The 27,470-nt window shown below is 55.2% G+C and overlaps 1 protein-coding gene across 3 annotated transcripts in view; it reads right to left on the bottom strand.

Moving 5' to 3' along the window:
* SLC12A5 (solute carrier family 12 member 5) overlaps window positions 1-27,470 on the bottom strand; it is a 66,254-nt gene that overhangs the window by 19,730 nt on the left and 19,054 nt on the right. Inside the window, exons 1-3 of one of the 3 annotated variants that reach the window (XM_081946725.1) lie at window positions 25,958-26,252; window positions 19,528-19,754; window positions 93-187 (exon numbers count right to left, since the gene is read on the bottom strand). In XM_081946725.1, coding sequence (XP_081802851.1) covers window positions 93-107 — 15 coding nt within the window. In that variant the 5' untranslated portion in view covers window positions 108-187; window positions 19,528-19,754; window positions 25,958-26,252. Of the gene's footprint in view, window positions 1-92; window positions 188-19,527; window positions 19,755-25,957; window positions 26,253-27,470 lie in introns of those variants that run through there. The other 2 variants (XM_081946724.1, XM_081946723.1) reach the window with 2 other exon arrangements.

Below are 27,470 nucleotides of genomic sequence, written 5' to 3'. Positions count from 1 at the left end.
GGTACCCCAGGGGCCTTTGTGGGTGAGAGGATGAGATTTCTGCAGGCCAGGCCCCTTCGACCGCCCCCCCACCCCCTGCAGCCCCCACTGACCTCAAAGAGCGCCATGTTCTTCCCATCATATTCCTTCCCCTTCTCCAGGTCGGTGCTGTTGATGAACGGGCTGCTTTCCTTGGGGTTCCCATCACCTGAAAGGAGAGAGAGAGAGAGAAGGCCTGAGACTGCCAGGATGACCGCCGACTGCGCTGCCCCTGTTTTCTATTTTTTTCTTTTCCTTTCTTTCTTTTTAAACATAGAAGACAACATAAAAAATTCTCCTCCATTACATACAGCATGTCGTTTGGTTACAAGCGTTTGTGCATCCATATTTTCAATTACGTATACAATCACAAAATTTCCGTCTAATCTAACTAAGTACCTCACTTTCATTGTACATCATATATTCAATTGCGGTTAATATTTCTTTCTTTTGAGCGAACCTAATTCCCTTGCATCCTTAATTGTCTATTTAATAACAATATAACTTTATGTAATCATTTATCTCATTCTGATTATTTTTACCCTGTAAAAGAATATACCAATATACATCACTACTTTTGATTATGCATAATCCCGCCAATCACCCATCAAGTATGCTTATGTTCATTGTTGTCCATGTACATCATACATTCAAGCACAAATGTTATTCCTTCATTTTTAAACAGAGTATTCTAAATACTCACTTCATACATATACCAATACTTCCTTATTAAACTATTTATCAACAACAAGATATCTTTATAATATACATCACTACTTAAAGTTATGCATAATATCACCAATCATCTATCAAATGTACATAGATTCATTATTATCCTTATCCATTTTAAAACAAAATATTCTAAATTATTCAATTCATATGTATGTCAGTCTTTCATTGTATCATTATTAATCTATTTAACAACATGATTGTATTATCACTTATCTCCTTCAATTAAAACATAAATAAAACATTTTTCATTTCCAGGTTTTTTTGTCCAGTCACTGATAAAACAAATCCCATATCTTATAAAATTGCTCATCTTCCTGTTCTCTAATTTCAAATGTCAATTTACTCATTTCAGTGCTCTCCATTATCTTTCGAATAACTTCCTGCCCCTGTTTCCTTTCGGCAGCCAGCAGCCCTGCAAGGCCCTTCTCTGGAAGTCCCCCGGAGAGTCCGGCCCGAGGGGCAGATGGGCCTCTTTGCCTGGACACACCTGTGCCAGGACACCTCACCTGTCCCGATCTTGACCCAGAAGGCTTTGAGCAAGGAGACGACCCGAGAAGCAGAGCACCTCTCAGAGAAGGCGCCCAGAAAGTAGAGCTCCCACAGTTGGGCATTTGGGATGGCACCCATCCTAACACATGCCAGGCCAGCTTGACTGCCCCCCCACCCCGGCCCATCTACCCTTGTGCCCAGGATCAGCTGCTCTTCTTTGCCTGCTAAGGAAGGTTTCTGAGGGACCTGGATACGGGCTCTCCACCCGAGAAAGCCCTGGACTACTTCAACACAACCTACCCCACAGGAGCCAGCCCCCCAGATGTGTGGCTCACATCTGGACTAGCTCTAAGAGTTCGTTCATGCCTCCTAGTCCCCCAAGTTCCGGAGCCACGGAGCCCCTCTGATGAGCAGGAGGAGGCTTTCTGCAAAGGAGGGCCTGCCGTGTGGGGAGAAGATGCCTCACCAGGGGTGTCCAACCTTGCTGTGGTTGGCTGGGGAATTCTGGAGTTGAAGTACACAAGTCTTAAAGTTGCCAAGGTTGGACATGCTACACTACACAATCCTCAGAGGAGGCAGAGAAGCCAAACTCCCCCCTCCCCCAATCAAGAAGGCTTCCCACAACACCTGAATATCTAAACCTGGGTGAGCCCCACGGACTCACAAATGGCCTCCTCTTACCCCTCATTCCTTCCCCGCCTGAGGGGGTGGGTGGCTTGAATGGGGAGAGGCTGGTCAGAGGATGAGTGCCTGTCTCTTACCCAAGGGAGGAACGCTGAAATGCTCCCCCCCCTCAAGAAGACAGGCTGAGATCTTTAGTGGTGCTCAGAGGTCTGTTACTCCCACCTTCATCAATAATACAATTTACAGAATAAATACCAGACTAGGAGTTATTATCTAGCCTTTAGGTAAGAATGTTTAGACCGATAGATGATCTGAGTAAATAGTATATGGGATGTTTGGAATTGTTAGAGTGGTATACAGCGGAAGTCAGGGGGGTGGGTTTGTGTGGGAGGTGGGGGAGGGTTAGGGTGGAGGGTGGGGCAATATATATGTATGAATAAATTAGAAGATGGGACTAATGAAACATTGTTAGGCTAGGAGAAATTTATATTAAGAGTTATAGATGTTAAATTAGCTTAGAAAATGATCAATGTGTTATTATTAATTTAAGAGTAATTTATATAGTTTTTGTTGGGAGGAGAGGGGTTATGAGTAATCTATTTTAAGATGGGGGGAGAGGAGGGGGTAAAGTGTTTGGTATAATATCTGAATGTGATTTTTTGCGGGGGGGTTGGGGGGGTATAGCATTTGTATGAGATTTATATTGTGTGGAGGGGGGGGTGAAAAGGGGGAAAATTTGTTTGTACAAAACTCTTTTAATAATAAAAAAATAATAATACAATTTACAGAGCAAGTTGCCGCTTAGGGCCTCCTTGCTCGTTTTTCTTGCACGAAAAGGCCAGGAGACCCAGGAGGGATTTCTTGGGGAGCCTCTCTGCTGACTCCAGGGTGGGGGACCCCCTGGGAGCTGCCAGGTGGGCAGGAAGGTGCTAGAAATCTGTGTCACATGTGAATGGTGGCAGGGCTTGGCTGCTCTGGTGTGAGCCACCCAGTTTGGGTCACCACATTACAAAAAAGATGCTGAGACTTTGGAAACAGAAAAACAACTAAGAGGGTCAAAGGCCCTGAGACAAAAACATAGAAAGCTCGGCCAGTCTGGAGAAAAGAAGGACTAGGGGAGACATGGTACAGTCTTCCGGTATTTGAGGGACCTGCCACAAAGATTAACAAATTGACAAAGTTGGAAGGGACCTTGTCGGTCATCTAATACAACCCTCCACCCAAGCAGGAGACCCTACACCCTTTCTGACAGATGACAGTCCAGTCTCTTCTTGAAAGCCTCCAGTGATGAAGCTCCCACAACTTCTGGAGGCAACTCCTTTTCCCCTGGTTTATTGTTCTCACTGTTAGAAAGTTCCTCCTTGTTTCCAGGTTGCTCTTCTCTGCACTCTTTCTAGAGTCTCCACATCTTTTTTGTATATTGTGGTGACCAAAACTGGATGCAGAAGACGGGGTCAACTTATTCTCCAAAGCACCAGAAGGCCAGACAAGAAACAATGGGTGGAAACTCATCAAGGAGAGAAGCAACCTGGATTAAGGAGAAACTTCCTGACACTGAGGACAATAAACCAGTGGAACACCTTGCCACAAGAAGTTGTGGGTGCTCCAACACTGGAGTTTTTTAAGAAGGGACTGGACTGGACATTTCAGCCACTTGTCTGAAATGGTCTAGGGTCTCCTGCTTGAGCAGGGGGCTGGACTAGAAGACCTCCAAGGTTCCTTCCAGCTCTATCTAGCTGATTGATTGATTGATTGATTAAGAGAGAAGAGAGGGTTCCAGGGTGATTTGTGATGGCTCATGACTGACTTTTTAGAACCAGCTTCAGGTGTATAAAAGTTTCCCAGTGCCCCGGCAGGTGCCTTTCTGCTGCTGGCAGACTCTGGACAGAGGGGCATCCATGCTGCTTTGGGTCCATGGGGGACCAAGATCGGCCTGAGGTCTCTTTGGGTCACTCAAAGGGAAGGATGCCTCTCTCAAGAACCTTCAACACTGCTCCTCACACACACAGCAGTGCCCAGGAGGGATGGTCTTGACAGCCAGAGAACCCTGGGACTCCCCCAGACACCCCCCCCCAGCTTCACGGGTGATGCAGCAGAGGCCACTCCTGGTCACGAGGCCCCCAGGCCAGGTTCGTGGCCATCCCAGGCAAGTCAGCTGGACGCAGTTCAGTCCGTGGCTAAAGAATTCTGACTGCCTGAAACCTCCATGCCAAGAAAGGCAGCCTGCCCCTCCGAGCCCCACCCGGCCGCCTCCACGGACGCTGCTGGGATCCAGTGTTAGGAAGCAGAAGTGCCAACGAGAGGAAGAAGCCCAGAGCAGCAGAGGCAGGGACGGTCTTGCCTCTGGAGGAAGGATTCTGCAGCAGCCGGTGACTCACGGCAGACCCCCTGAACCGCCGAGGGCCAGGGATGCTCCAGAGAGCCCTGGAGAACAGCGGCCTGCGGGTGGTCAGGGAAGGCGGCTTCCCACATTGAGCAAAACCAAGGTTTCATCAACCAAAGCGACAGATTCCCCCCTTGTCCTAACCAGTTGACAAGCAAAACAAATGTCTCTTTTCCCGGGACTTTCTTGCTCGGCTCCCGGGGAGAGGCCAACTGAGGCAACCTTCTGCCCTTCTGAGTCCAAAGCAGCTGCCCTCTGACTGCCCTCGGCTTCCACCCTCTGCCCCAAACAGCCTGTGGCCTCCCTGGCCAGGAAACGGATGCGGAGACACCGACTCCCTGCTTCAATCTCTGCAAGGCTTCATCATGGGAGGTGCCAACCCCCCCCCCAAAAAGAAGCCCCAGACCAAAGTCGAGCTCTGCTGTGGCAAACATTTGAGCTCCAGTTGGGTAACTCAACATGCCAGCAGCCTGGCTCAATCCTGCCTCCATCCAGGACACCCAGAGAAATCGGCTAGACAGGCTGATAAGCCACGTCGGAAGGTTCTGGGAGGATCCCAGGTCCTTGGGAAGGCCTGCAATGCAGGATCTGCAGCCCCCGTGTCCTGACCGAGGGGTGTCCGGCTTCTGTAAAATATCCCCAGAAGAGGGTGGCCAGCCTCACCCGCTGGGCTCCTGGCTGCGACCTTTGGAGAATCACGGAGGACAGGAGCGGTGCCAGAGGACCTCAGAAGGACAGACGTTTTCCTGTCCTCAAAAGAAGAGGATCCAGACCTGTCAGCTGGACATCAACAAATACCAGAGAAACGGTTGGGTGAGTTGATTTGTGAGCATTCAGAAAATCCTTTAATCTGGGTGGATCGAGAACAAATCAGGGCAAACAAACCTGGGCTTATTTTTTGTTAGAGTGGCCATTTCAGTTGACGCGGGGAATGCAAAGGAGCTCAATATCTAGACTTTAGTGAAGACATAATCTTCATGAGGTTCTAATTTTTATAAAAGGAGACCAAGTGTGGGCTGGACAACAGGGTACCTGCTGGACAGAAATCAGGCTGCAATCAGGACATCCTGGGCTCCGATTGGCCCCTGGATGACCATCCTTTCTAGCAAGAGGGATTAAAAAATACAAGTGGTAGAAGGGAATCTTCCTAGCTCGGAGTTGAACTGTGGGGCCCTTGGTGCTCTCTGACATGGGTTGTTTTCCTGCAGACGTTTCGTGACCCAACTAGGGAATATCATCAGTGCCGATGATAGGTAATGAAACACCTGCCCAGAAAACCAATAAGCTCAGAGAGCACCAAGCCCCCCCCCCAAGACAGCTATTACACTCAGAGATGACATGAACATTGGGGAGATCCACACTTAGTGGCGAGCGGCCGGGGGCTCTTGACCAGGGAGAACAATGGGCAGAAGCCAGTAGAGTGAATTTCAGAAAAGTCGAAGTCTTACATGTGTAAAAGAAGGCTCAAAGGGCCGATTATGGAAAGGGAGGGACGGCTCTAGGCAGAAAGACGGATGGAAGCCTTGCTGATCACAGCGTGGTCCATCAGCCACTGCAAGGAAGGCAGTTCCAGGGGCTGCACAATGTATAGATCAAAAGAAGCCTCCATTCCTCTCCATCCTCCATCCTGGCCAAGCCTCAGCTAGAATGCAGCCTCCCATTCTGGGCATTGAATTTTAGGAAGGGCCCCTATGCTGAGGCCTGTCCAGAGGAGAGCAATGGGGATGACCAGGAAGGAAGACAGAACTTGTGGACTGTGGCAGGAGTTGGGCAGCTCTGGCTGGGAGAAAAGAAGGGATCCGGGAAGCCAGGATTGCTGTCCGGGGGGGGGGGGTCCGGAGGCCTGCCGTGGAGGAATCAGGGCAGAATGGTTCAGAATGGTGCCCAAAAGGAACATAGGAAACCCTGGGTTGAAATGAGAAGGAAGATGAGCTTGCTGCAGACCAGGAAACATTTGCTAAGCGTTTAAGAGTCTGTCTCAGAGGTTGTGGTTCATCCTTCAGGCAACAAAGGCCGTTGGTTGGGGGCACCATTGTAGGGGGGCCCTTGCATTGGGAAAGGGGCAAGACTAGGTGCCTCCAGCGCCCTCCCCACCCTCATCTTCTGGGATTCTGCCACTTCCGGAAAAGGGGGAGGGGCTCCTGGGTGCCAGTCATCCCGAGAGAGAATATTCTGAGATTTGCAGGATCCGATCTGGGTTGGTCACCAGGATCGGAGGTTTTGTCTTCCCAGCTTTCGGACTCGTGCTGGAGCCCGTCTCTCCGGCAGAGTCTGTGCTGTTCTGGGCACTCTTCCAGAGAGAAGTTCCCCCAGGAGGATGGGCTCCAGCATGGGTCCGAAGGCTCGGAAGACAAAACCCCTGGTCCTGGTGAGCGACCCAAATCAGATCCTGCAAGATCATCCTGGGACACGTAGTAGATTCCCCTTCCTTCATCCTGAGATCTCTCTGCTTCACTGCAGGTTCTATTCCTTCTCCCGAGGGCAACGGGTGCAATCCTGGCCCCTCCGTGCAGACAGCAGGAGAATGTCCCGCCCATCTCCTCCTGTTGTGCCTCGCAGGCCTTGCTTCTCCCCCCCCCCAATGACCTCGTCTGGATGCCCACAAGAGGCCCTGCCTGACTTCTCCCCCTGCCCAGATCTGCCTGTCAACACTAGATGTCTGGAGGGTCAGGAGCCATTCATAACATTCGTTCATCACATCATCCGTCATGTGCACCCATGTTACTGAATCCTTCAAGATCCCAACAGCTTCCAGGCCCTCGGGGGAGACTTTGGCAGCATCTTCAGCTGGGCCTGGGGTAGGAATGCACAGAATGTAACAGAGGTGGAAGGGACCTTGGAGGTCTCTTAGTCCACCCCCCCCTGCTCAAGCAGGAGACCCTGGACCAGTCCAGGTATAATTGGCTGTCCAGCCTCCTCCTAAAATCTTCCGGTGATGGAGTACCCACCACTCCTAATACAGAATAGAATCTCAACTAAACCATCCGTACACTGATGATTTACAGTTGGTTTCATCAACATATGGATGGAATTGCACCCCAAACTGCTGGATGTCACCTTCCAATGGCTTCATATATTTATTTTATTTATTTATTTCAGGAAATTTATATTGCTACTTATTCCCACATGGCGACTCAAGGCAGCTTACAGGAAAATAAGCAAAGATCTAGGCAAATCCAAACCCATCAAGGCCAATCCACCCCTCCCTCAATACCTAGAGAGGCTTCCTGCTGGATATGCTGACCTGCCACAGGGCCCTGGCACAGCCCAGCAGCTTCCCTGGCACCTCTTTGCTGAAGCCGCCCTCTTAGGCTGCCACAGAGACGCTCCCTGGGCTGCCACTAATCAGCTCCAGCATCCTCCTCCTCTCAGAGGCTCTGCTTCACTGGCCTCCAGTGACAAATGGCACAGTTGGCGGGGATGCCCGGCACCAGCTCAGCAAGTTTCCACTCTGCCACCAGATCCAGAGCAGCCAACCATGTTCTGGGCAAATCAGCTTTGCTTATAAGCCACTCTGTGAAACAATAGCTCTGTGGTCATAAAGACATTGAACTCTCCCACCCCTCACTGTTTGAGGGACAAGCACCCCCTTCCCATTTTGGTGATTAGATTTGGTGCTGAATGACCACTTTTTCAAACCTATTTCTTATAGAAGACAGCTTCTGTCACTCAGGGCTGAATGGAGGAGTCTTTGGTACTCTCTGGGCCTAGTAGTTTGCTTCCAGACGTTTCATCACCCAAAGTAGTACTACCATCAGTATGAGTGAGTATGGGGTTCTCTCCCAGTTTATATACAGTAGCTCGCCCTGCCAGTGTTGGCGGGGATGTAGCTTTCTCCTGGGTGATTCCTTGATTACTGTTTTCAGCTTGTTTGTCTGGTGTTAATCCTTGCTTGTGGGTTGCTGGCTGCCACAAAGCCCGTGTTCTGGCTTTCTTTCTTCTTTCTTTTTCTTTCTTTCTTTCTTTCTTTCTTTCTTTCTTTCTTTCTTTCTTTCTTTCTTTCTTTCTTTCTTTCTTTCTTAGGTTTTCTATTGTCTCTGATGTATAAATCTGGTTTATCTCTATGTTATCTATTGATGACTGATTTGTCTAAATGCCAAGTTTCCAGGAATTCCCTGGCACTTTTGAATTTGGTTTGGTCTAGGCTGCTTTCCCCCCTGGGTGATAATGTGGCTGAGGCTGTCCATATGCATCTGGTGGGATTAAGGAGGGTCCATCGTGCCTTCCCACTTCTGGTCAGTGTTTATAGATATTCTCTGCTACTTTCTGCCTCTATCCAGTGGCGGTCGTAGTCTTTACACTGGGTGCTGCTGTACGCTAAGGGGTCCCCCAACCGTGGCCACTTTAAGCCTTGCGGACTTCATCTCCCATGCTGACGGAGGAATTCTGGGAGTTGTAGTCTTAAAGTTGCCAAGGTGGGGGGGGGGGGGTCCCTGTTGTAGATGACTCCAGCTTTCCTTCTTGGGCAGGAGCCTTCTGGACAGAGGCCCCTGGATGGTTTGGCTCCTCCTTGTCTCCAGTCGGTAGCCGAGGGTGGGGGCAGTTATGTCATTAAACCCTTGACCGTCTCACTCTGAAGGAGTCCAGGCTCAGTTTCCCCCCTGGGAATAGCAGGGTAATGCCACCTGCTGCTTTGCAGTGGGGGCCCTCAACAGGCCGATGCCACCCAATGATACACTGCCATCCTGAGCCAGAGTGGGGGTGCCTGGAAATCCTGAACTGGAACCTAGAAGCCACGGACCGGATGGGAAGAAACCGCCTTTCATTCTGCCAAGACGGAACTGCCCCTCCTTGCTCAGCAGCTGCTCCGGATGGGAGGGGGCTTGCCTGGGGGGCCCCTTGGTGGAAGAGGAGGTGCGGGGAAGCTCGGGCACCACAGCCTTCACCCAGCCAGGGATGGTACCTCCGTGCCCACACCAGGGAACATCCCAGGCCCCCATCATCACCCATACCTCTGCAATGCCCGTGAAGGTAGAAGCTCCAGCTGGACCAGAACTATTGGTATGAAGACCCCCCCAGCCTGAGACTGCTGCATCGAGTGCTCCTGGGCTCTGTTTGAGGCCATGAAGTCCTTTAATGATGACTGCCCCATCCTGCCTCCAGGCCACAATTCCCACAGGGCCCCCCCGAGTGTCACCCACCAGGGGAGGGGAGGGCGGGGATCAGCCATGGAGTCTTGGCAGAGATAATTAGACTCTGAGATTTCTCCCCCCCCCCCCCGGCCTGCCTGGCAAGGACCCCCCGTCCCCCCGTCCCCCATCCCAGGGAAGCCTTCTCCAGTGCTTCAGCTGTGGGCATCTAAGCAGCTTTCCAGGGGTGGGATACAATCTTGATTTTTGCTCTGCAGAGGCAGCAAGGAATCTTCCAAATTTGTAAAGAACGATTTCTCTCCTCTGAAGTTAAACCCCACAGGGACCCTCCCAACTATCCAGGCATTTCTATGGGGTTCCTGTTCTCCACGACTCTGGATGGGGAAAGTAACATCCCCCCCCCTCAAGCTGCTATGTGGGCAAAAGCAGGAAGGACCACCCCTCGCACCATCCTGCCAGATTAGAATATCAGGCTTGTGGGGTTGGGGGCTTCCTGGCATCCAGGGGCCCCAAGAGTCGAGGGGAGGCATGGTTGGGGTCCCCCAGCAGCAAGGACGAGACTCAGCCAGCCCAGCCCAAGAAACTGGCTTAAGGTGGCCAGAATCGGGGGGGCTGCCTCCAAAAACAGCCGCTGGGAGACCGGGGGGCTCTGTGGGAAAACCTACGAGTCCCTTCTTGAGAACCTCCAGGGACGAAGCCCCCACAGAGGCCAGCGGAATGGCTCACCTCTGGGCAGCCATTTGTCCAGGATGGTCCAGGGCCTCCTGCTTTGCTAGGGGGCTGGACTGGAAGACCTCCAAGGTGCCCTCCAGCCCTACTACTCTATCTTCCATTCACTTAACGACCGTTCAGAGTTACAGCAGCACCTCCTCGTTATCTGATTGCCATTTGTGACCTTTCCTGCCGGCATCCGACAAGTGAAGCCAATGGGGGAACGTGGATTCACTTAATGACCGTGATTCACTTTAACAACTGCAATGATTTTCCTAACAAGAAAAGGTAATAAAATTGGGAATGGAAATGTTGGCCCCACCGTGGGCATTGGGGAAGGGACAACACACCGGCCACGTAGGCTCAGAGAAGGGCTCCCAGCTTTCCCCTCAGGAGCCGAGTACCCAGCAGGGCCTCTGGGTCAAATCTTGCCAGGATTCAAGATAACCTGCGCTAACCGTTGGTGGCCTCGTCCACAGTCCGGCCGCGTTCCTGAGCCTGAGGCACTGAAGGGCTGAGTCCCCACCCCTTCCCCCTTCTCTGGCTCCGTTGTTAAGTGACCAAGTATCTTGGCTGCTCTGGGTGTTTATTTTGGACGTCTGTGGAGATTCTCAGCCGCCCAGGCCATGGTTGTCCCAAGGGGGCTTTTTTGAAAGAAACCAGGAAGTCCCGTTGCCTCCTGAAAAAGCCCCTTTGGGACCACCATGGCCTGGATGGCTGAGAATCTCCACAGGCGTTTAGCTATACAATTTGGGATGAAGACCCCTGGAACGTTGTGGGAGCAGAAACAGGTTTCCAGAAAATTTGCAGACTACAGAAACCTTGGCACCACTCGGGTAACCCTGGGGACACAGATAAACCTCCAGCTGGCCTTAGAGGTTTAACAGATTAACAGAGTTGGAAGGGACCTAGTAGGTCATCTAGTCCAACCCCACATCCAAGCAGGAGACCCTAAACCATTTCTGAGTGATGGCAGTCCAGTTTCGTGTTGAAAGTCTCCAGTGATGAAGCTCCCACAATGTCTCAGGGCAATGTCTGTTCCATTGGTTGATTGCTGTCAGAACATTTCTCCTTTTTTCTAGGTTAAATAACCCTCGAAAAGGATGCAAATTACCAACAGTCTGCAAGCAATATACATCCTTCCATTCCCCACCATCCAGTCAGAGCTGAAGAAGCTTCTTGGATGAGAAGCGAAATGTCTTCAAAGAAAACAAAACAAGAACTCCTGGAAAAGCACCTTTGGGACATTTATTTTGGATGTTTTTTATTGTTTTCAAATGTTTTTATTCTTATGTTGTGTATGTTTTGAACCGTGAGCCGTCCGGAGTCATGGATCGGGATGCGAGGCTGTGCAAACCCAATCAAACCCGCCAGAGCTCCCTTCGCCTGGCTGACAAGGCTGCCTTCCTCCCCCCTCGCTTCCCTCTCCTGCAGCCCGTGTGCCCCTGGCTGTGTGTGCAGGGAAGTGGGGCGCACAGTTTGGGGGTCCTTTGTGTTGCTCTGAATAAAACCGTCCTCCCGCATTTCTCCCCTCCAAGCCTCCCTCTGCGTTCAGCTTCATCAGGCAAACCTTCACCAGCCTTTACGTCCCAGCAGCCCCTGGATATTCCTGCGCCCTTCGGCTGCTCACCGCCAATGCGTTGAAGGAAGGATGGACAATTGTGTCATATTGTTATTCGACGGATACATACGCAACTCTCCTTCCCCCAAGCCAGGCTGGGGTTGGTTTTTTTGGGGGGGAGTCTTATGCAAAACACGGTGTGTGTGTGTGTGTGATGCTTAGAAATAATAGGCCTGAAATCTAATTCCCTTCGATTCGGTCATTGCCTGGGAATTAACTTGCCCTGCAAAGTCCAGCTTCAATGGCGGACTATGGGGAGAGGCTAAATCCTGAACTTTCCTATCAACTTCTGCTTGATTTAAGGGTCAGTAGCAGAAGGCATCTCGGGGATCAGCTGCTCCTCGGTGTCCATAGCGGCTGCCAAAATGGTGACTCAGGGGTGGGATGAGGGGGCAGCCCCACAACCCCTTCCATCTCTCTCCCAGAGGAGAAAAGAGCCGAGTTCTGCAGGCTTTTGGCCTCTTACTTGCAACAGGCCACATACGACCTACGGATCCTCTACCTTCTCTCTCTCTCTCTGCAAAATTCTTCAACCAATTTCTCATATTTAGAATAGACATTCTTTCTTTTTTAAAAAAAATGGCCTTCCCGACAGTCTCAATTCTTGGTGGCTGCTTGAATACTTCCCTGCAGTTATTTTGGCAAGGTTTTTCGGAAGTGGTTTACCACTGCCTCCTTCCTAGGGCTGAGAGAAAGTGGCTGGCCCCCAGCTGTCCTTGCACCTAAGGACTAGAACCCAGCATCCCCCAATTTCTGGCCCAGAGCTGGAACCCCAATACCACCGTCTGTCTCTGCTTGTTCTGGTGATGCCATATCTACACATAACTTGCAACCGTTTGCCCAATTTTCCTCATCAAGCAGGAAGTACCTGAGTCTTTGATATGTTAATTTCCAAATCCCTATTCTTTGTTGCATCCTACATTCTGTCCTTAGCTGCACAACTTTCACAGTCTCAGTCAACAACCCGGCATTATCTGTATAAAACCCACTTGGCTTTTAGGATAAGCCGACCTTTTGCACAAATGGGGTCGAGGGTCTTTCTTTCGGAGGAGCCCAGGCGGGGGCAGGTGGGACAGGTGAAGACCCACCTTTGTGTCCCTCACCACAAATGTTCCTGATACCTTTGCCCATAAATAGCTGAAAGTACCGAGGGGATTTCACACGTCCAATCTCTCTCCCCGCCTGCGGTTGGGCCGTTTGCTAAGCATTCAATTATGCTGAAGCTTTGCTGCCATCATGCGCCGCATCGGCCACGGCCAGCAAGCAGCCTTCGATGCCGTATTATTGCCAAACCCATCCCATAATTCAAGCTCCTTCGTTTTGTCCCAGGCTTCCTCTGGCCCCATCGGTGGATGCTGCGTTTTCTTTCTCACATCCATCTGGATCGTGTGTCACCTGAGGAAGGCAGGCGACAGTGCGCTGACCTGCAACCTGGATCTTTGGAGGCGATCCCGGCTTGAACAAAATCAGGTGAGGGGGGTTAGGGCTTTGGATGGCACTTGGGACGCAGTGGCCAAAATGCATGCAAACTGACCGGTCGGGCCATTGTTGGCAAGAATGTGGCAAGAGACACGGGTGCAATGAAGGCTAATAAGTCAGGCGATACCAAAGATATCCACTAATACCGGCAGATGTTGGGGCCATGCAGCCTTTCTGATCTGAAGTGTTCTGCCCTGAGGCACATCTGTCGGCCACTCCTTAAAGCAGCTTCAGGAAAAGCCACAGCCTGTTATAAGAAAGAGCTGTTTGCACCCCCAGCACACTCTGCGGCCCCTTTAAGAGATGGAGGCCATTAAAGTCGGCCCAATCATTTCCTGGATTATGGCGGAGCAATATTTAGCCATGACCTTTCCCATATGGTCAGCCCATGAATTAAGTGGCCCATTCCAGACCATCAATTCTGGGAACAGCCGCTTCCTCCCTAGTTCTCCTTGATTCACACCTCTCCCCTTCTGTACCCCAAGAGAATTGTAGGGAACTCCCGCTTGGATGCTGACACCTCCAGGGACCAGATTCCCGGTGCCGGGGGCTGGCCGTTGCTTCCCTCCCAGATCTTCTGGTGGAAAACCTCCTTTCTCCTCCTCTGAGGATCAGGGGAAGGTCTCCCCACCGGAGTTCTCTGCAACTGGCCTCCCGCTCTGCAAGGGCTCAGCCATGCCCCCCCCCCTTTTCTTGGCATCTGCACCTGCCATCGAGTCGGTTCTCTCCTTAGTGGGTCAGCTCCCCTCCTGCCCACACAGACCCCCTGCGATGGACTCTCTCACTGGCCAGAATGATTCTCCCGGGACGGTCAGCGTCACCGAGGCTCCTGAGCCCTTCATTAAGCTACCATTTCCTGCTTCCCATGAGGGCCACTCCCGCTCTGGGCCCTTGGTGGGAGGGGCATTTCCTTAAATTGGTGGTTCTCAGCCTTTTCTCCACCACAGACCTCCTTTAAGTACCTTTTGAGGCCACAGACCATGGTCACGGATCCCCAAAATGTGACTCAAAATTTAAATCAGGACATTTCTTCAAGCCTTCATGGACTCCCTGTGATAACATCATGCGCCTCCCAGGGGTCTGTGGACCACAGGTTGAGAAGCACTGCCTTAGGTCCTTTCTAAAGTTCGCATCAGACTCCACCCGTGGTTGTCAGTGGTCTTCACAAACTATGGCCCGTGGCGCAGGGTCTACCCTAACCGAAGGCATCCCCCTCTCCTTCGGCCAGGTGAGGAAGAGGCTGGCTTGGCCACTGTCACTGCTGCTCTTGGCTAAGGCATGGGGCTTTCAGGAGTAAATGGCCCGGGGTTGGTGGCCCCTCTCAGCCTCAGAAGCTCCTGGGTGACATTAGGCCAGCAACACACCAACCAACGGGAGCTGAGGACATGGCCGCCCACAGCCATGGCCACGCCTGGACGATTCCCAGGTGGCCCCTCTCTTTTCTCTGAGCTCAGCCTCCTCAACCTCCCCATTATGGGGAAAAATAGGCATTAGATACGCCCAGGCACTGAATAAAATTTCTAAATTTACCCGGACAATAATCTCATTGGCCTATCATTCCAGGATGGATGTCATTAAAAACCAACAAACATGAAAATGGTTTTATACAGCGCACTTCCTAGTGCTCTCAGGTGGGTAACGCCTGGACTGAGTTGTTGTTTGCAAAGGAAACAAGGTTCAGGAGAAAAGCACCTGCGATCCTGGATGCTAACTGATCCTGAAGTATTTTTGAAGCCGTCGGGTTGGATAGGATGGCTGCCAATGGCCAAAGGCTCCTTAGGCTGAGCAAAGCAGGAACTACGCTCTGCTTTGCTTTATGGCAGCATCTATTTATGAAATCAGCCGGTCTCCAGAAAGCGTGACCTATTTCTCCAGAGGCTTCGAATGAACTCGGAGGATTTTGTCTCAATCGGATTTATGGCTGCCAAAGTCCGCACGGTTGCCATGCACAAAGGCTTCCTCGTTTGCCCAACCCAGGATTAAGCCACCTCCATGCCGGACTTGCCCAGCGCCCTTCTCCGTCCTCCGTGTCCGGACCCCAGGAGTGCCGCCAAGAAGGAGCCAGGCCCACTGAAGCCTGAACCGGGGCTGGTGATGAATGTCCCTCTTCCAGCTCTGTAAACCTGCACGGCTGGGGCGGGGGGGGGGGGGGGCTGCCTGGGGAGTGTGCTGCCTAATGGGCCTCCTGGCCTGTAAATCACAGGCATAAGGCCAGGATGGGGGCAGGTTCCTTCGCAGCTGGACTCCTTCCTTGAGGAAGCTGGCGCCGGTTGAAAGGCTGCGCAGCACCCGGGAAGTTCACCAGGTAAAGCCTGCTATTAAAAGGAGAAGGTTGTCCTGTACGCTCCAGAGCAACTGAGCACTACTCAGAATAGTCAAAACTGCAAGATGGGATAAAAATAGGGAAAGATTTTAAGTTGGCTAAACAGACTTCATGTTGTACCGCTGTTCCAGTTAATGATATCACTTTGCTGAGTTCTAACTCTCGATCTCTGTGGGCCTTCATTTAATTAGGATCCCACTTGAAGCAGCCCGGATGCCTGTCAATAAACTGCCTGTGACAAAAGAGACAATCGATCCGAACGGAGTCGGCCTGCTCTCAGGGAGCGGAATTGGCAAGCGGATTTGGGAGGCGAAGGGGGAGGTTTGAATAAAAGGACCAAAACGTACGTCAGAAGGAGGGAACTGGGGGGTTGCTATGGGTGCGTGTCGAAGTCGGAAGGAATCCTGTTGTTGTGGTTGTTGGTTGCAGGTTACCCACAACTGAGCGGTGACAACGGGAGAGCCAGAAAGGAGAGTCTGGGGGAAGCTCTGAAATGTTCTGAAGGAAGGAGATTCGGGGAGGGGCTCTCTTCTGGCGCAGGGCCTGAGCGGCTGGGTGGGAAGGAGGGGAGAGAAGGCCGAAAAAGCAACTGAGCCCTTCCGAGACCCAGGAATGCACGAGAAGGCTGTGGATGATGGGCATCTCTGAGGAAAAAGGCCGGTTTCCCATTCAACGGGCGATTCCTGCCTGCGCATGGCATCGGAAGGGCTGTCAATCTGAAAGCCTGATGATTCATCTGACTGTTCCAGATGAATGGCCGAGGGGGTGAGTGGCGGAGGGAAGCGGGATCAGGGACCTTCCTTGGCATTAATATCAGGATTGTCACTTGGGAGAAAAGGAACACGGAAGACCAGGAAAGAGGGAATGCAGAAGGACTGTAGGGAATGGAGGGATGAATCCTCCCAGGAAATGAAGGGGACATAAGAGGATGTAGCGCTGCCTGGGGAAAAGCTACCAGACTCACAGCGACGTTATGCAGTTAGGATAACCGGGGAGGGGTGGGGGCAGAGAGGAGCCAAACAGCCACTGACAGAGCAAGCAGGTCAGGCAAGGATTGCTGCAGAAACGAGGATGTGAGAAAGCGATTGCATAATATGGACAGAAGAAAAAACACCGTTGCCAAGGATCTTGCCAAAGAGACTGAGGCGCTTTGGACAGAATAAAAGTTGACCTGCATCTCAATGCAGGGAGACAAGGCGGGTTTAAACACAGAAAAAGGTACGGGGGTATTTGTTTTAGCTGATTTCTTTTCCATTATCTCGGGCCTTTAATTTTGGGGCTTTGCTGCGTAAACTTGTTTACCCCAAAGGAGAAATATGCACATGCTGGATGCAGATGCATGCATTTGATTTTAAAATGTGTCTTATTTTAGTCAGGTTGAAGGTAAGCATTTACGTCACAGGCAGCCAAGAAAACGAACAAGTGGATCGCTGAATAAACCAACACGCAGTTCTCACTCGAGGTATAAAAGCTGCAATAATCCTACTTCAAACACATGAAGTGAAGACGAGGCCTGAAGGCTGGAAAGGTGGAAGGGAAGAAGAGGGTGACCAGCAGTGGAGGGGGAAGGGGGGTCAGTTACAGGCGATGGGGGAACCCTGGGGGGAGCAGAAGGAGCAGGTTGGGAGAGACCATCAGGGAAAACGTCAATCTTTCTGCTTGCTAGGAGTCAAAATTCAACCATTCAAATACCAATCAATTAATCAATTAATTGACTGTCCCCTTCATATGGCCCGCAACAGTCTGTCGAGGGGGGCATGATACCCCAGGCATTAAAGACGTCGGGCTGGTCAGCTGGACAGATGGGTTTCAAGACCCAAGCGCCACAGGATGAACGGGTGAATGCCCGTTACGTGCCACAGCTAGCAGTTTGAAAACACACAAATGCGAATAGATAAATAGGTACCCCTTTGGAAGGAAGGTAACAGTGTTCCATGCTGGCCACATGACCAGGGAAAATGCCTTCAAATCACGCTGGCTTCCTTGGCCAAGAAATGGAGATGAGCAACACCCCCAGAGCCAGAAACAACCAGACAAGGAAACCCCAGCCTTCACCTGGCCTGAAGGAAGAGTTTTACTTCCTTCCCAGAATGGGCTCCGTTTTGAGATCAATATTTCTGGCCACTTAAAGCAATGCAATTTTAAGGCTTCCAGGAAAGGTGCAATTGTGCCACAAACACTCGGATCACGTCACCCATGTGCCTGGGCTCGGCTTCCGCTCAGCACAGAGTCCTGAACCTGCCCTCTATAGACAGCCACACAGGAGACCCAGGAAGGGAGGGAGGTGCGTTCACACACAGAGGCCCAAGCCGGGGAAGCACCTGGGCCTTGTGGAGGGCAAAGAGTGCCTGGCCAACTCTCTGCATCTGGGATGCGGGAGACCCCAGCAGCCATCCTACGGTATCCCCCACCCCCCGTGGAGAAAGCGCCCCAAGCACATCAGACTGAGAAGGGCCCCTCTCCAGGGAATGGCCGCCTGAGGGGCTCCCCTCTGCCCACCCACGGGAGCCTGTGACCCCCAAAGTCACAGAGGGACCCCAGAGCAACGCCTTCAGCCTGAACAGCTGGCTTGGCATCAGTAACGCCCAGGAGGAGGAAATGGGCAGGGCAAGACCTCCACATGGATCAAGGGCACCTCCACCAGCAGCCTCAAAAACGGTTTGCCCTGAAGGGGAGGAAGTCCGCTGGGTGGGCGCCATTGGCTCTGGGTGAAGCGGCTGGCACGAGCAGCTACCATCAGCAGGTCTGCCTAAGACACCTCTGTTTGGAGCGGCTCGTGTGGCACTTTTTGAAGGTTGTGGGTCTGCTCACAAAATGGCCCCAGCAGGAGAACTCGCCCGTCCACAGGCCCAGGCAGGAAGGACGCCTCCCTTTGAGGGTCATGGATGGCCAGGCGCAGGAGCTCATCCCCAGCCTGGCGCACCCCATGCCAGAGTCTTTCCACCGCTGCCCAAGCAGCTGAGGAGCAAGGCGGGCAGGGCCCCCAATCAGCTGCCCATCCTTGCTGTCCGGTTGGTCCTTCCAGCCGGCTGGAAAAGGCAGCATTGCCTTCTGGGAATCAAACTGGCCTCCCAGGTCAACGGAGGGGCTCAGAAAGCTGCCAGGAGGCGGACTGGGGAGCCGGGACCCCTGACCAGCCCTGCAGAGAAGAAAAGGAGACCCCCCAGAAAATGCACCTGTACTGTACGCACACACACCCTCTGCCCAAGATGCACCACCCCAGCCTCAGTACAGCGCCCCCGCCTTTGACACGTGTCTTGCCAGCAACCACCAGAGGCAGCCTCCCCTCTGCATCCCCCCTCGGCCTTCCAGGGCTCCCCAGAGCTTCCCCCGTTTTCCCCAGGCCAGAAGCGGCAGACGAGCCCGCGGCGGACAGCGGCTAAGAGCGAGACCCGATTGCCCACCAACCCCACTTCGGTCGGCGCGCCGCTCCGGCAGCCGCGGAGGAGCCCACGGACCGGGCGTCTCCCGCGAAGAGAGCGCCACCCGACCGGGCGCCCTCCCCGTGCTGCCCCGAACACGCGCCGGACGAAGAAGCCTCACCTCGGCCGTCGTCCTGGCAGGACCCGCCGGGAGGCAGCTAGGCGGGCGGGGGGCGCGGAACCCGACAGGCCGCGCTCCCCACGGCCCTGGTCGGTTTCCTTGGCAACCCAGCCCGGGCCCAGCAAGGCTTATGTAAGCCGCCAGCTGCCGCCTCCCCCTCCCCTCCCCGAAAGCCCCTCCGCCGCTGCAGCGCCCGGGCCGGGCGGGAGTGGCGGGCTTGGAGCGGCAGGCTGGGCTTGAGCGACGGCCCAGCTCCCTCCGCTGGGAGCCGCGGCGGCGGCCAGAGCAAAGCTACCCCCCCACCCGCCTTGCTGCCTCTTCTTTCCCCGGTTGCTTCGACTCCTTCCTTCGTCGGCCTCCCCCCCCCGCTGGAGAAGCAGGTTGGCTGGGGGCAGTCCCCGCTGGACAGTTCCCGCCCCCCAGAGACCCCGCAGTACGGGACGCCCCCAAAGAGCAGCCCCCAGGAAGCCCCGCCCTGCCAGCTGGATTGCAGAAGTGGGAGCCCCTTACTTACAAGAGATGGGGAGGGGGGCAGGGAAGGCAGAGAGCGCAGGGAGGCCTCAACTTAGCCCCCTCCTTGAGTGACCATTCGCAGTGGCAACGGCCCTGAGCGAAGTCCGGTCCTCACGCTTGGCGATCAGCCTGGGTTGGTGACAGCTTCCGTGTCCAGTTGGCTTCCCAGTCAGCAAAATTAATGGGGGAAGCCAGATTCTCTTAATGACCATGTGATTTGCTTAACAACTGCAAAACAATCGTGTTTGTAAATCAAGGGCTCTCTGTGTGCTCGTTCTCTCTCTCTCTTCCTCTCCTAATTCTCTCTTTCTTTTTCTCTTCCTCTTTCTCTCCTAATTCTCTCTCTCATTCTTTTTCTCTCCTAATTCTCTCTCTTCCTCTTTCTCTCCTAATTCTCATTCTCTTTCTCTCTCTCTCTCTTTCTCTCCTATCTCTCTCTCCTAATTCTCTTCCTCTCTTTCTCTTTCTGTCCCAATTCCCCCTCTTTCTCATTCTTTTTCTCTCTCTCTCCTAATTCTCTGGCTCTCTTCCTCTCTCCTGAATATTTCATGCTCCATGGCTTTAAAAGAGCAGGGCCCTGATGGGGAGCAAAGGAGGGGTCCTGACCCCCAGTCCAGCAGGGATCGAGGGACTGGTCCAAATCTGCTTCACTGCCTGGCTGCCCCTGTTTAGGTAGGGAGCATTTTGGCGCAGCCTGCTTGATAGTATTGCACGTGGCTTATTATAATTTATAGTTTATCCTCTAATATTGTAAGGAGAAACTTCCTGACAGTCAGAACAATTGATCAGTGGAACAGAAGTTGCCTCCAGAAGTTGTAAATGCCCCAACACTAGAAGTCTTTAAGAAGATGCTGGATAGCCATTTGTCTGGAACGGTATAGGGTTTCCTGCTTAGGCAGGGGTTGGACTAGAAGACCTCCAAGGTCCCTTCCGACTCTGCTATTGCATTACTGTATGTGTGAGTGTCCCCTAGCAAGACTCCCGTGCCAAGCCAAGGTCCAGGGGTCCCTTCTCCAAGCAAAGAGATCAGCGTCTCTCCTGTGTTCCCCCAGGCCCAGCTACTGCCATCCCCCCCCACCTCTGAAGCCAATCAAAGCCCCATCAGGCCCAGCCAGGGAGAGGGGCCAAGGGTTGGCTCCAAAAGACAGAAGAGGCACCTGTGATGGGGTGAGAGGGGGCTGCAAGGGTCTCTCAAGGGACCTCCTGGGTTCAAGCCCCCCTTCAGGAGCCTTTACCTGAGCCCAGCAGGAGTCTTGGGGGCAGCTCCATGCAGCTCAAATTCCTCTCTGCTGCCTTCCTCTCCTGGGTAGCAATTGGGGACGGACGGACAGCAAAGCTTTCTTAGCCAAGCAAGACAAGATGCCCCTCGCCTTCCCTGCTGTGAGCAGACCCCAAAGGAGGGCTCTCCCTGCCACTGCAGGAGTTGGCAAATTAGCCCTGGGTGGGCTGCCACGGAGGCCTCGGCGCTGCCCCCTTGCCTCATCGTCTGTCACCAAGACAGCCACTGGCACAGCCTTAAAGGGACGGACAGCGGACAGCCTCTGGGTGCCAGGGCCCCAGCAGAGTGGATCTGCTTCTGGTCACCCTCAGCCTGCAGCTGCTCTGCCCAGGTAGCCCCAGGGGAAGTGGACCGCCCGTTCCCCCCTGGAGGGAGGCAGTTGTGCAAGAACAAGATGCCCTTTGTGCCCCCAGCAGGTGGAGTGAACTGGCACTCCATGGGCACCTGGAGCTTTGGGGAAGGGTTCTCCAGCTGCGCCAATTCCCAGAATCTCCCGGGGGTCCTGGAGGGAAAAGCCCCCTCCCCCAGGGTCTTCCGCTCCCACAGGCAGAGGAAGCGGCTGCTGTAGAAGGGCAAATGGAGCCAAAGGGCCCTCAGTCCCCCTTCATTCCCGGCAGAAGCGGCTCTGGTGGCACCCTGGGGGAGGGGAGGGGAGGGGAGGGCCCAACCCACCTGCAGGAGTTGGCTGCTGCAGCCCACGGAGTCTAGAGAGCAGAGCCGCTTGCCTGGTGTAGCCTGGCCTACCTCGAAGGGCTGACGTGCCAGAAACTCTGACCCTGCCTCCTGGAATAAGAGAGGCCAGTCCTGCTCCTCCTCCTGGTGGGGCAGGCCTTTGGACACCTCCCCCCCAAGCCAGTCTTCCCCTTGCACTTTCCTTTCCCAAGCCCCCCTCCGCCCCCCATGCAGAACCTGCCAGTCCTCCCTCCTTTCCCCTCCCCCACTGCTAAAACCTGTCAAGATCTTTTTGCATCTCTTTGAATGCACCCCCCCCCCTTTGAGTCATCCCTTCCACTCCCTCCAGCAGGGCTGCTCTTGTGGCTCCCCACCCCTCTCCACAACGCTCCGGGCTCAGCCCCCTTCGCCTGGACCGGAGGAAGGCAGATCCCAGGGCTGGCTCTGCTCTGGCAGCAGCCTCCCCCCCCCCCCACAACATTCAGGCCTCTTATTGCAGTTGGGCGAGGGGGGGGTCACAGTCCTGTAAGGGCTGAGCATGAGAAAGCCTCCCCCACCACCACCAGGCTGGCCCAGCAATGTGGAAGCAGGAGACTCCTTCCCCACACCGTGTCTATCAGGGCTCCCTTGAGCAGACTTCTCCCTCTGGCCCTCCTCCCCAGAGCCTCCCCCCCCCCCGATTCCCATCAGATCCTTGGGCCGGATGCCCAGGGCGGAGGATGCCCAGGACAGATGCCCAGGAGCCAGAGGGGCCCAGGGGAGCGGCAGGGGTCTGGCATGCTAGGAATGGATGGGGCCCTTGGGGGCCATTGTGAGGGGCGAGGGGGATGGGCAGGCGGTGTCCAGCAGACTGAGGCAGGGTGGAGGGGGGGCACCGAGCCAGCAGGCCAGGCATCTCTCAGCTGCAGCCTTGAGCGAGTCTTCATTCCAGGTTCCCCCCCTCCCTCCCTCCCTCCCTCCCCAGGGATCACTCAACAAAAACCGGCCTTTTAATTTTCTGTGGTGGCTGGCAAGGCTGCCCATGGACTGCTGGCAGGAAAGAGCGGCCCCAGCGCGAAGAAGATACAATCATCCCCACATCAGGAGGGAAGGAGGGAGGGGGAGGGCAGAGTCAATAGCTGGAGCAGCCGCCAGCCAGATCCCTGGCTCCACAGGAGGTCTGACCCACACTGCCCTGCCCAAAACACACCTGCTGCTCAGCTGGCCCTCCCTCTCAGAGCCCCCCCCCCAACCAGAGAACCTCCCCTCCCTTGCCGCTCTTGGCAGCCAGAAGGATCCAGGTCTTCCTGCTCAGAGCGCATACAGGCCAGGATGGGGGGTTTCCCCTCCTCCATAGCCCAGCCTCCTGCAGGGCCAGCTGAGGTGACCAGCGTTTGACCCAGGCACGAGGCCCAGCCAGGAATCGGCTGTAAGAGTCCCCGGAGTGCTCTGTCCACTCTCCCTGTCCAGCTTCACGCCCTCTAAGTGCCAGGCCCCCCGGCTCTTGCCTGCTCCCTGAGCACTACTCTTCAAAGAAAAGGGTCTCCTGCTTGGGTGGGGGATTGGACTGGAGGGCCACAAACATCCCTCCTTCCGTCGACCTCCTGCTCAGGCACCTGCAGTGTCAGCAGAGGAGCAAGGGATCTCTCCCCCACCCCCAGATCCCAGGACGGAGCAGGCTCCCTGCTTGGTCTGAGATGGCTCCCCCATCGCATCCTGGAGCAGGTGCCTCGGAGGGAGGGAAGCAGGCACGGGGAAGTCAGGGAAAGCAAAAGGGAAGGACTCCTTTGACTGTGGATGACAATCACAGGTGGCCCCTGGAGGGAGTCGGGCCCAGAACCCGGCTGTCTCTATGCAGCCACCCCCTGCCGGAAAGAAAGGCTCCCTGGTCTTGGAAGGGTGGGGGAGGGCCCAGCAGAGGCCTGCAGGCAGCAGCCGTGGGGAAGGTGGCTGAGGGCTCCTGCTTGGGGCTCTTGTGTGGGTCCTGCAGAGCAGGGAGACTCGGGGCAGCCGAAGGGAGCCAGCACTGCAGAGCGAAGCTGCTGCTGCTCCTTCCATGCCAGGCTGCTGTCCCGCCACTGGTAGGCACCTGCCTGGCACTGGTAGGAGACAGCTGGCCTGTCAAGCCCCTTCAGGACTTGCCCTGCACGGCCTGCCAAGCAGAGCAGGGTCTGCAAAGACCCCCACTCTGAGGAGCAGCAGGCTTTGTGGGTGGGTGAATTATATTTCCTAGCGGCTCTTTAGTCATCACTTCATTTCCCAATCAAATCTGTCATAATTTATATGTTCATTGCTTTTGATTAAAAAAAAAGACAAGCAATGAAACTCACCAGCCTGGGTGTCACAGAAACTTCAGCGTCATGGGTGGAACTGCAGCTCCCCCCCCCACCATTAAAGCCTTGCAGTGCTAACAGCTCAGAAATCCCCAAGCCCACAACTGCTCTCCCAGCCTTCACCCACCTGGTCCATGGACCCATCTCCCCCAGACCCCCTGCTTTTCTAACGTAGCAACTGTGCCAAGATGGAAAGACACGGAAACGGCAGTGGAAGCTCTTGCCCCCAAAGCGGCCTTGTCTTGCCAGGGGCCACCATGCCAAGGGGCCAGTTTGGTCTCCAACACACCTGCGGCTCCCTCCGCTTCCAGCTTTGTTGAAGGTGAGACCACCGGCACAGAGGCCTCCGCTTCCTTTTGGGACCCCCTGTCCGAGGAACCAAGGAATCCACCCCCCCCCCCTCAATCACCTGGTCTCCATCTTGGAGGCACTTGACCTACATTCAGCCAGAGATTTCCCCCACAGCTCGACACGGTTCTCCGGTAATTGTATCCCATATTTTAGATCAATTAAATACGTCTTAAAATAAACCTGATTATAGTACTCTAAACTGCTTTATTCCCTTTCTCTGCTTCATGGCATTGCCACCCCAGAGTGGGAACGTGGGTTCCCACAGGTGGCCCTCAGGGATGCTCTGAGGAGCTTTGGGTAGGGCGGATCCTGTATGGGGACCCAGTCAGTCCTGCTGCTTAGTTGGACCAAACACCCCAGGGCCCTCCTGGCAAAAGATGCTGGGCACACTTTTGGGATGGTAAAGGCTTCTGCAGAAGAAACCCCCGCACCTCGGTTCCCCAGAATATGCTCCTCCCAAGGGGGGAGGGGCTGTGACCCATGCCCAATGCATCTGCCCTTGGACTTCCCTCTCCTGGCCCTCATGGCCAGCCTAGTGGCTGTGGGATCTGGAGAAATGCACCCCCACCCTTTGCTCAGAGAATCTGCCAGTTCCAGGACGTCCCTTGCCAAATGCCACCGAGGAGAGCTGAACCTCGGCTGCGGAGCCCTTTCACCAGGGCTGCCCAAATACTCTTTCACCACGTCTAGCCAGGCAAAGCCACTCAGCAGGAGCCAGGGGGCAGCAAGACCCCAGCTGGGCAGACCAGCCCCATCTCAGCAGCACCTGGGGAGCTGGTTGAGTCTGAAGAAGAGATGGGAGGGAGCAAGGCAAGGAGACGGTTCTGCGCAACGCTTCCCCCCCCCCCCCGACAAGGCTCCTGCAGCGCTTCCTCCCCAGGTCCATGGCCAGCAGCCCCTTCCCCTCTGCAAGGGGGGAGGCTGCACGAGGGAGGACAGAACAGCCCCACCCGCCCTCTTCCCGACTGCAAGGGGAAAGGGGGAATTGGAGATGGCATCTGCCTTGGCTCATGCCATCCCACACGCAGGGCCCAGGATCCCCAGGGCCCTGGCCTTTTTCTCTGCTCATCTGGGCTGGCACAGGGCAGGGGGCAGTCGGCCAAATTCCAGCCATCCAGAGGGCAGCTGCACAATTGGCTGCCCTTCTCCCATGGATGCCATTGCCAGGGCAGCGGGGAGGAGGTGGGGGCTGCAGCAGGGGGCCGGGTTCAAATGTTTTGCTTCTGGACAGCGCAGCTCAATTGGCGCTGCGCTGGGTCTGCAGCAAAGGATCCGTCCCTGAAGGCAGGGAGAAGGCAGCCCACCCGCCAATGCCCGGCAGCGCAGACTCAAAGGCCGCGGGAGAAGGAGCGCCGCATTCTGGGCCGGAGAGATGGGGGGGTCCCTCCGTGGCGCAGAAGCGACCCCCAGCAGCTCGCCCAGCGCGGAAGTTGAGCGCCAGGGAGCGAATAGCGCCCGCAGCGGCGGTGCCGCCTTCCAGAGGGCCACGGGGGCTTCGCGCCTGCCCAGCCGCCCTGGCAGGGGCAAGGGGGCTCAGGGACAGCCCAGATGGGGGTCCCCGCCGCTTCCTCGCCAAAATGTCTCCCTCGCCAGTTGCCACCATTTCCCGGCGGGCGGGACGAGCTCGGAAGATGCCAGCCTGGACGGCGGCCGCATTCCAGCACCCTGGACAGCGGCAGAGGCCGCGCCGCCGCCAGCGCTCCGCCGATAAAAATAGCCGCGGCGCCCTCCGGCTCCGCTCCAGCCGCCGCCGCCGCACATGGCCCGCGCGGACGAGGCAAGCGGGGCGCAGAGCCGGGCTGCCCGCGCGCTCTTACCTTGGCTCGCAGCCCCCTCGCCGTCCTCGCAGTCCGTCAGGTTGTTGAGCATGGCGCAGCTCGGCTCGCCCCGGCTGCCGGTCCGGAGGCTTCTCCGCGTGCTCCGCTGCAGTGCAGAGCAGAGCCGTCCCCGCCGCCGCCGCTGCTGTCACCGCCGCCGCTCAGCCCCCTTCACTTCATCGCGCATTCAGGAGACATCTCTCCGTGGGTTGGGGAGGGGGCGCAGATCGGGGGCGCAGCAGTGCAAGCGAGCTGGCCGAGGAGGGGCGAGGAGCGTCCACGAAGCCACGCGCCACCTCCGAGGGCAGCGCAGCTCTGAGCAGAAGAATTAGGGCATCTGGGGGCTGGCACTGCGGCTCTCCCCCGCAATCCGCCTGCGCTGATGCAGTCTCGTCTGGGGCTGCCTGCTCCTCCCCTCCCCTCCTTCACCCCCCCCCCCGCCCCCAGACAGTGGAGTGGAATTTGGGGGAAGAGAGCTGGGGACCAATTCTACCCCTTCGCCCCTCTGGGCATTCAGACACTCCTTGCCATCTCTGGGTCCAGCCACCCCAGCAGGCAGGAATGGTGCAAGGCAGGACGTGGCAGGTAAGCCCCCTCCCCCACTTGCAAACTACACACCGGTTTGTTGGAGGAGGCACCTCTCCAGGACCTCCAAGAACGCTATTCTTGTAGCATGCAGAGCAAGTGACCACTAGGCCCTTGCCTAGCAGGGGAGAGCTTTGGCAGTGGATGGAGCTGCCTGCCTGGCCGTTTTGCTCCCCCTCCTGGCCCAAGCCAAACTTTGAGCGAGAAGAGGGCTCGAGCTTCTCTCCGGGCAACGGTGGCTACAAGGAAGCTACCAGGAGGCCAACCGTGTTCCCCACCTGCTCCTACTGAATTGATTCTGGAGGGGGGCCTGGAGGAGGCCCCAAAGCCATCTCTGGAGGGGCTGGGCTCTCCTTGGGCACCCTTGGCCAAAGGAAGCAGAGGCCCCGGGGACACAGGCAGAGTCCCCTCTGGAACCAATTCAGAGTCCCCTGCTTCCAATGCCAAGACTGAGGCACAGGACCAGGAAGGCGGGGGCTGAGGAGGTAATGCAGCTCCCATCCTTGGCCCGGCCCCTCTTCTGTGACAAGCTGGAACCCTGTGTCTGTGCACACACTCGCACACCTACAATGCTGGAAACGGCTGCCTGAAGGAGCTGCCTACCAGCCAACCACAGCCCCACATGGAGTCACTTGCCTTCGCCGGCTGCCCAGGAGCTCCATGCTGGTGCAGAGAATGGCTGAGCCTGGCCTCCAGCTTGACCACCCTCCTGCCCTGGCCTCCAGCTTGACCACCCTCCTGCCCTGGCCCACGGGGGGTGGGCGGGTGTCACGGGGATGTCTGGACTGAGCCTGGGAGCCAGTCAGCCTTGGCCCTATTTGAGCAAAACTGGCCAAGAGGGGAAGGGAAGAAGCCTCGGCTCTGCCCTGGCATCCCAGTGCCAATCATGGCAAACCCTTATTACTCCCGGAGGGCTGTAATTAAGTGC

This window comes from Natrix helvetica, assembly GCF_964273705.1.
Source record: "Natrix helvetica genome assembly, chromosome: 3".
NCBI lineage: Eukaryota > Metazoa > Chordata > Lepidosauria > Squamata > Natricidae > Natrix > Natrix helvetica.
This window is presented reverse-complemented; position numbering and strand designations above follow the sequence as displayed.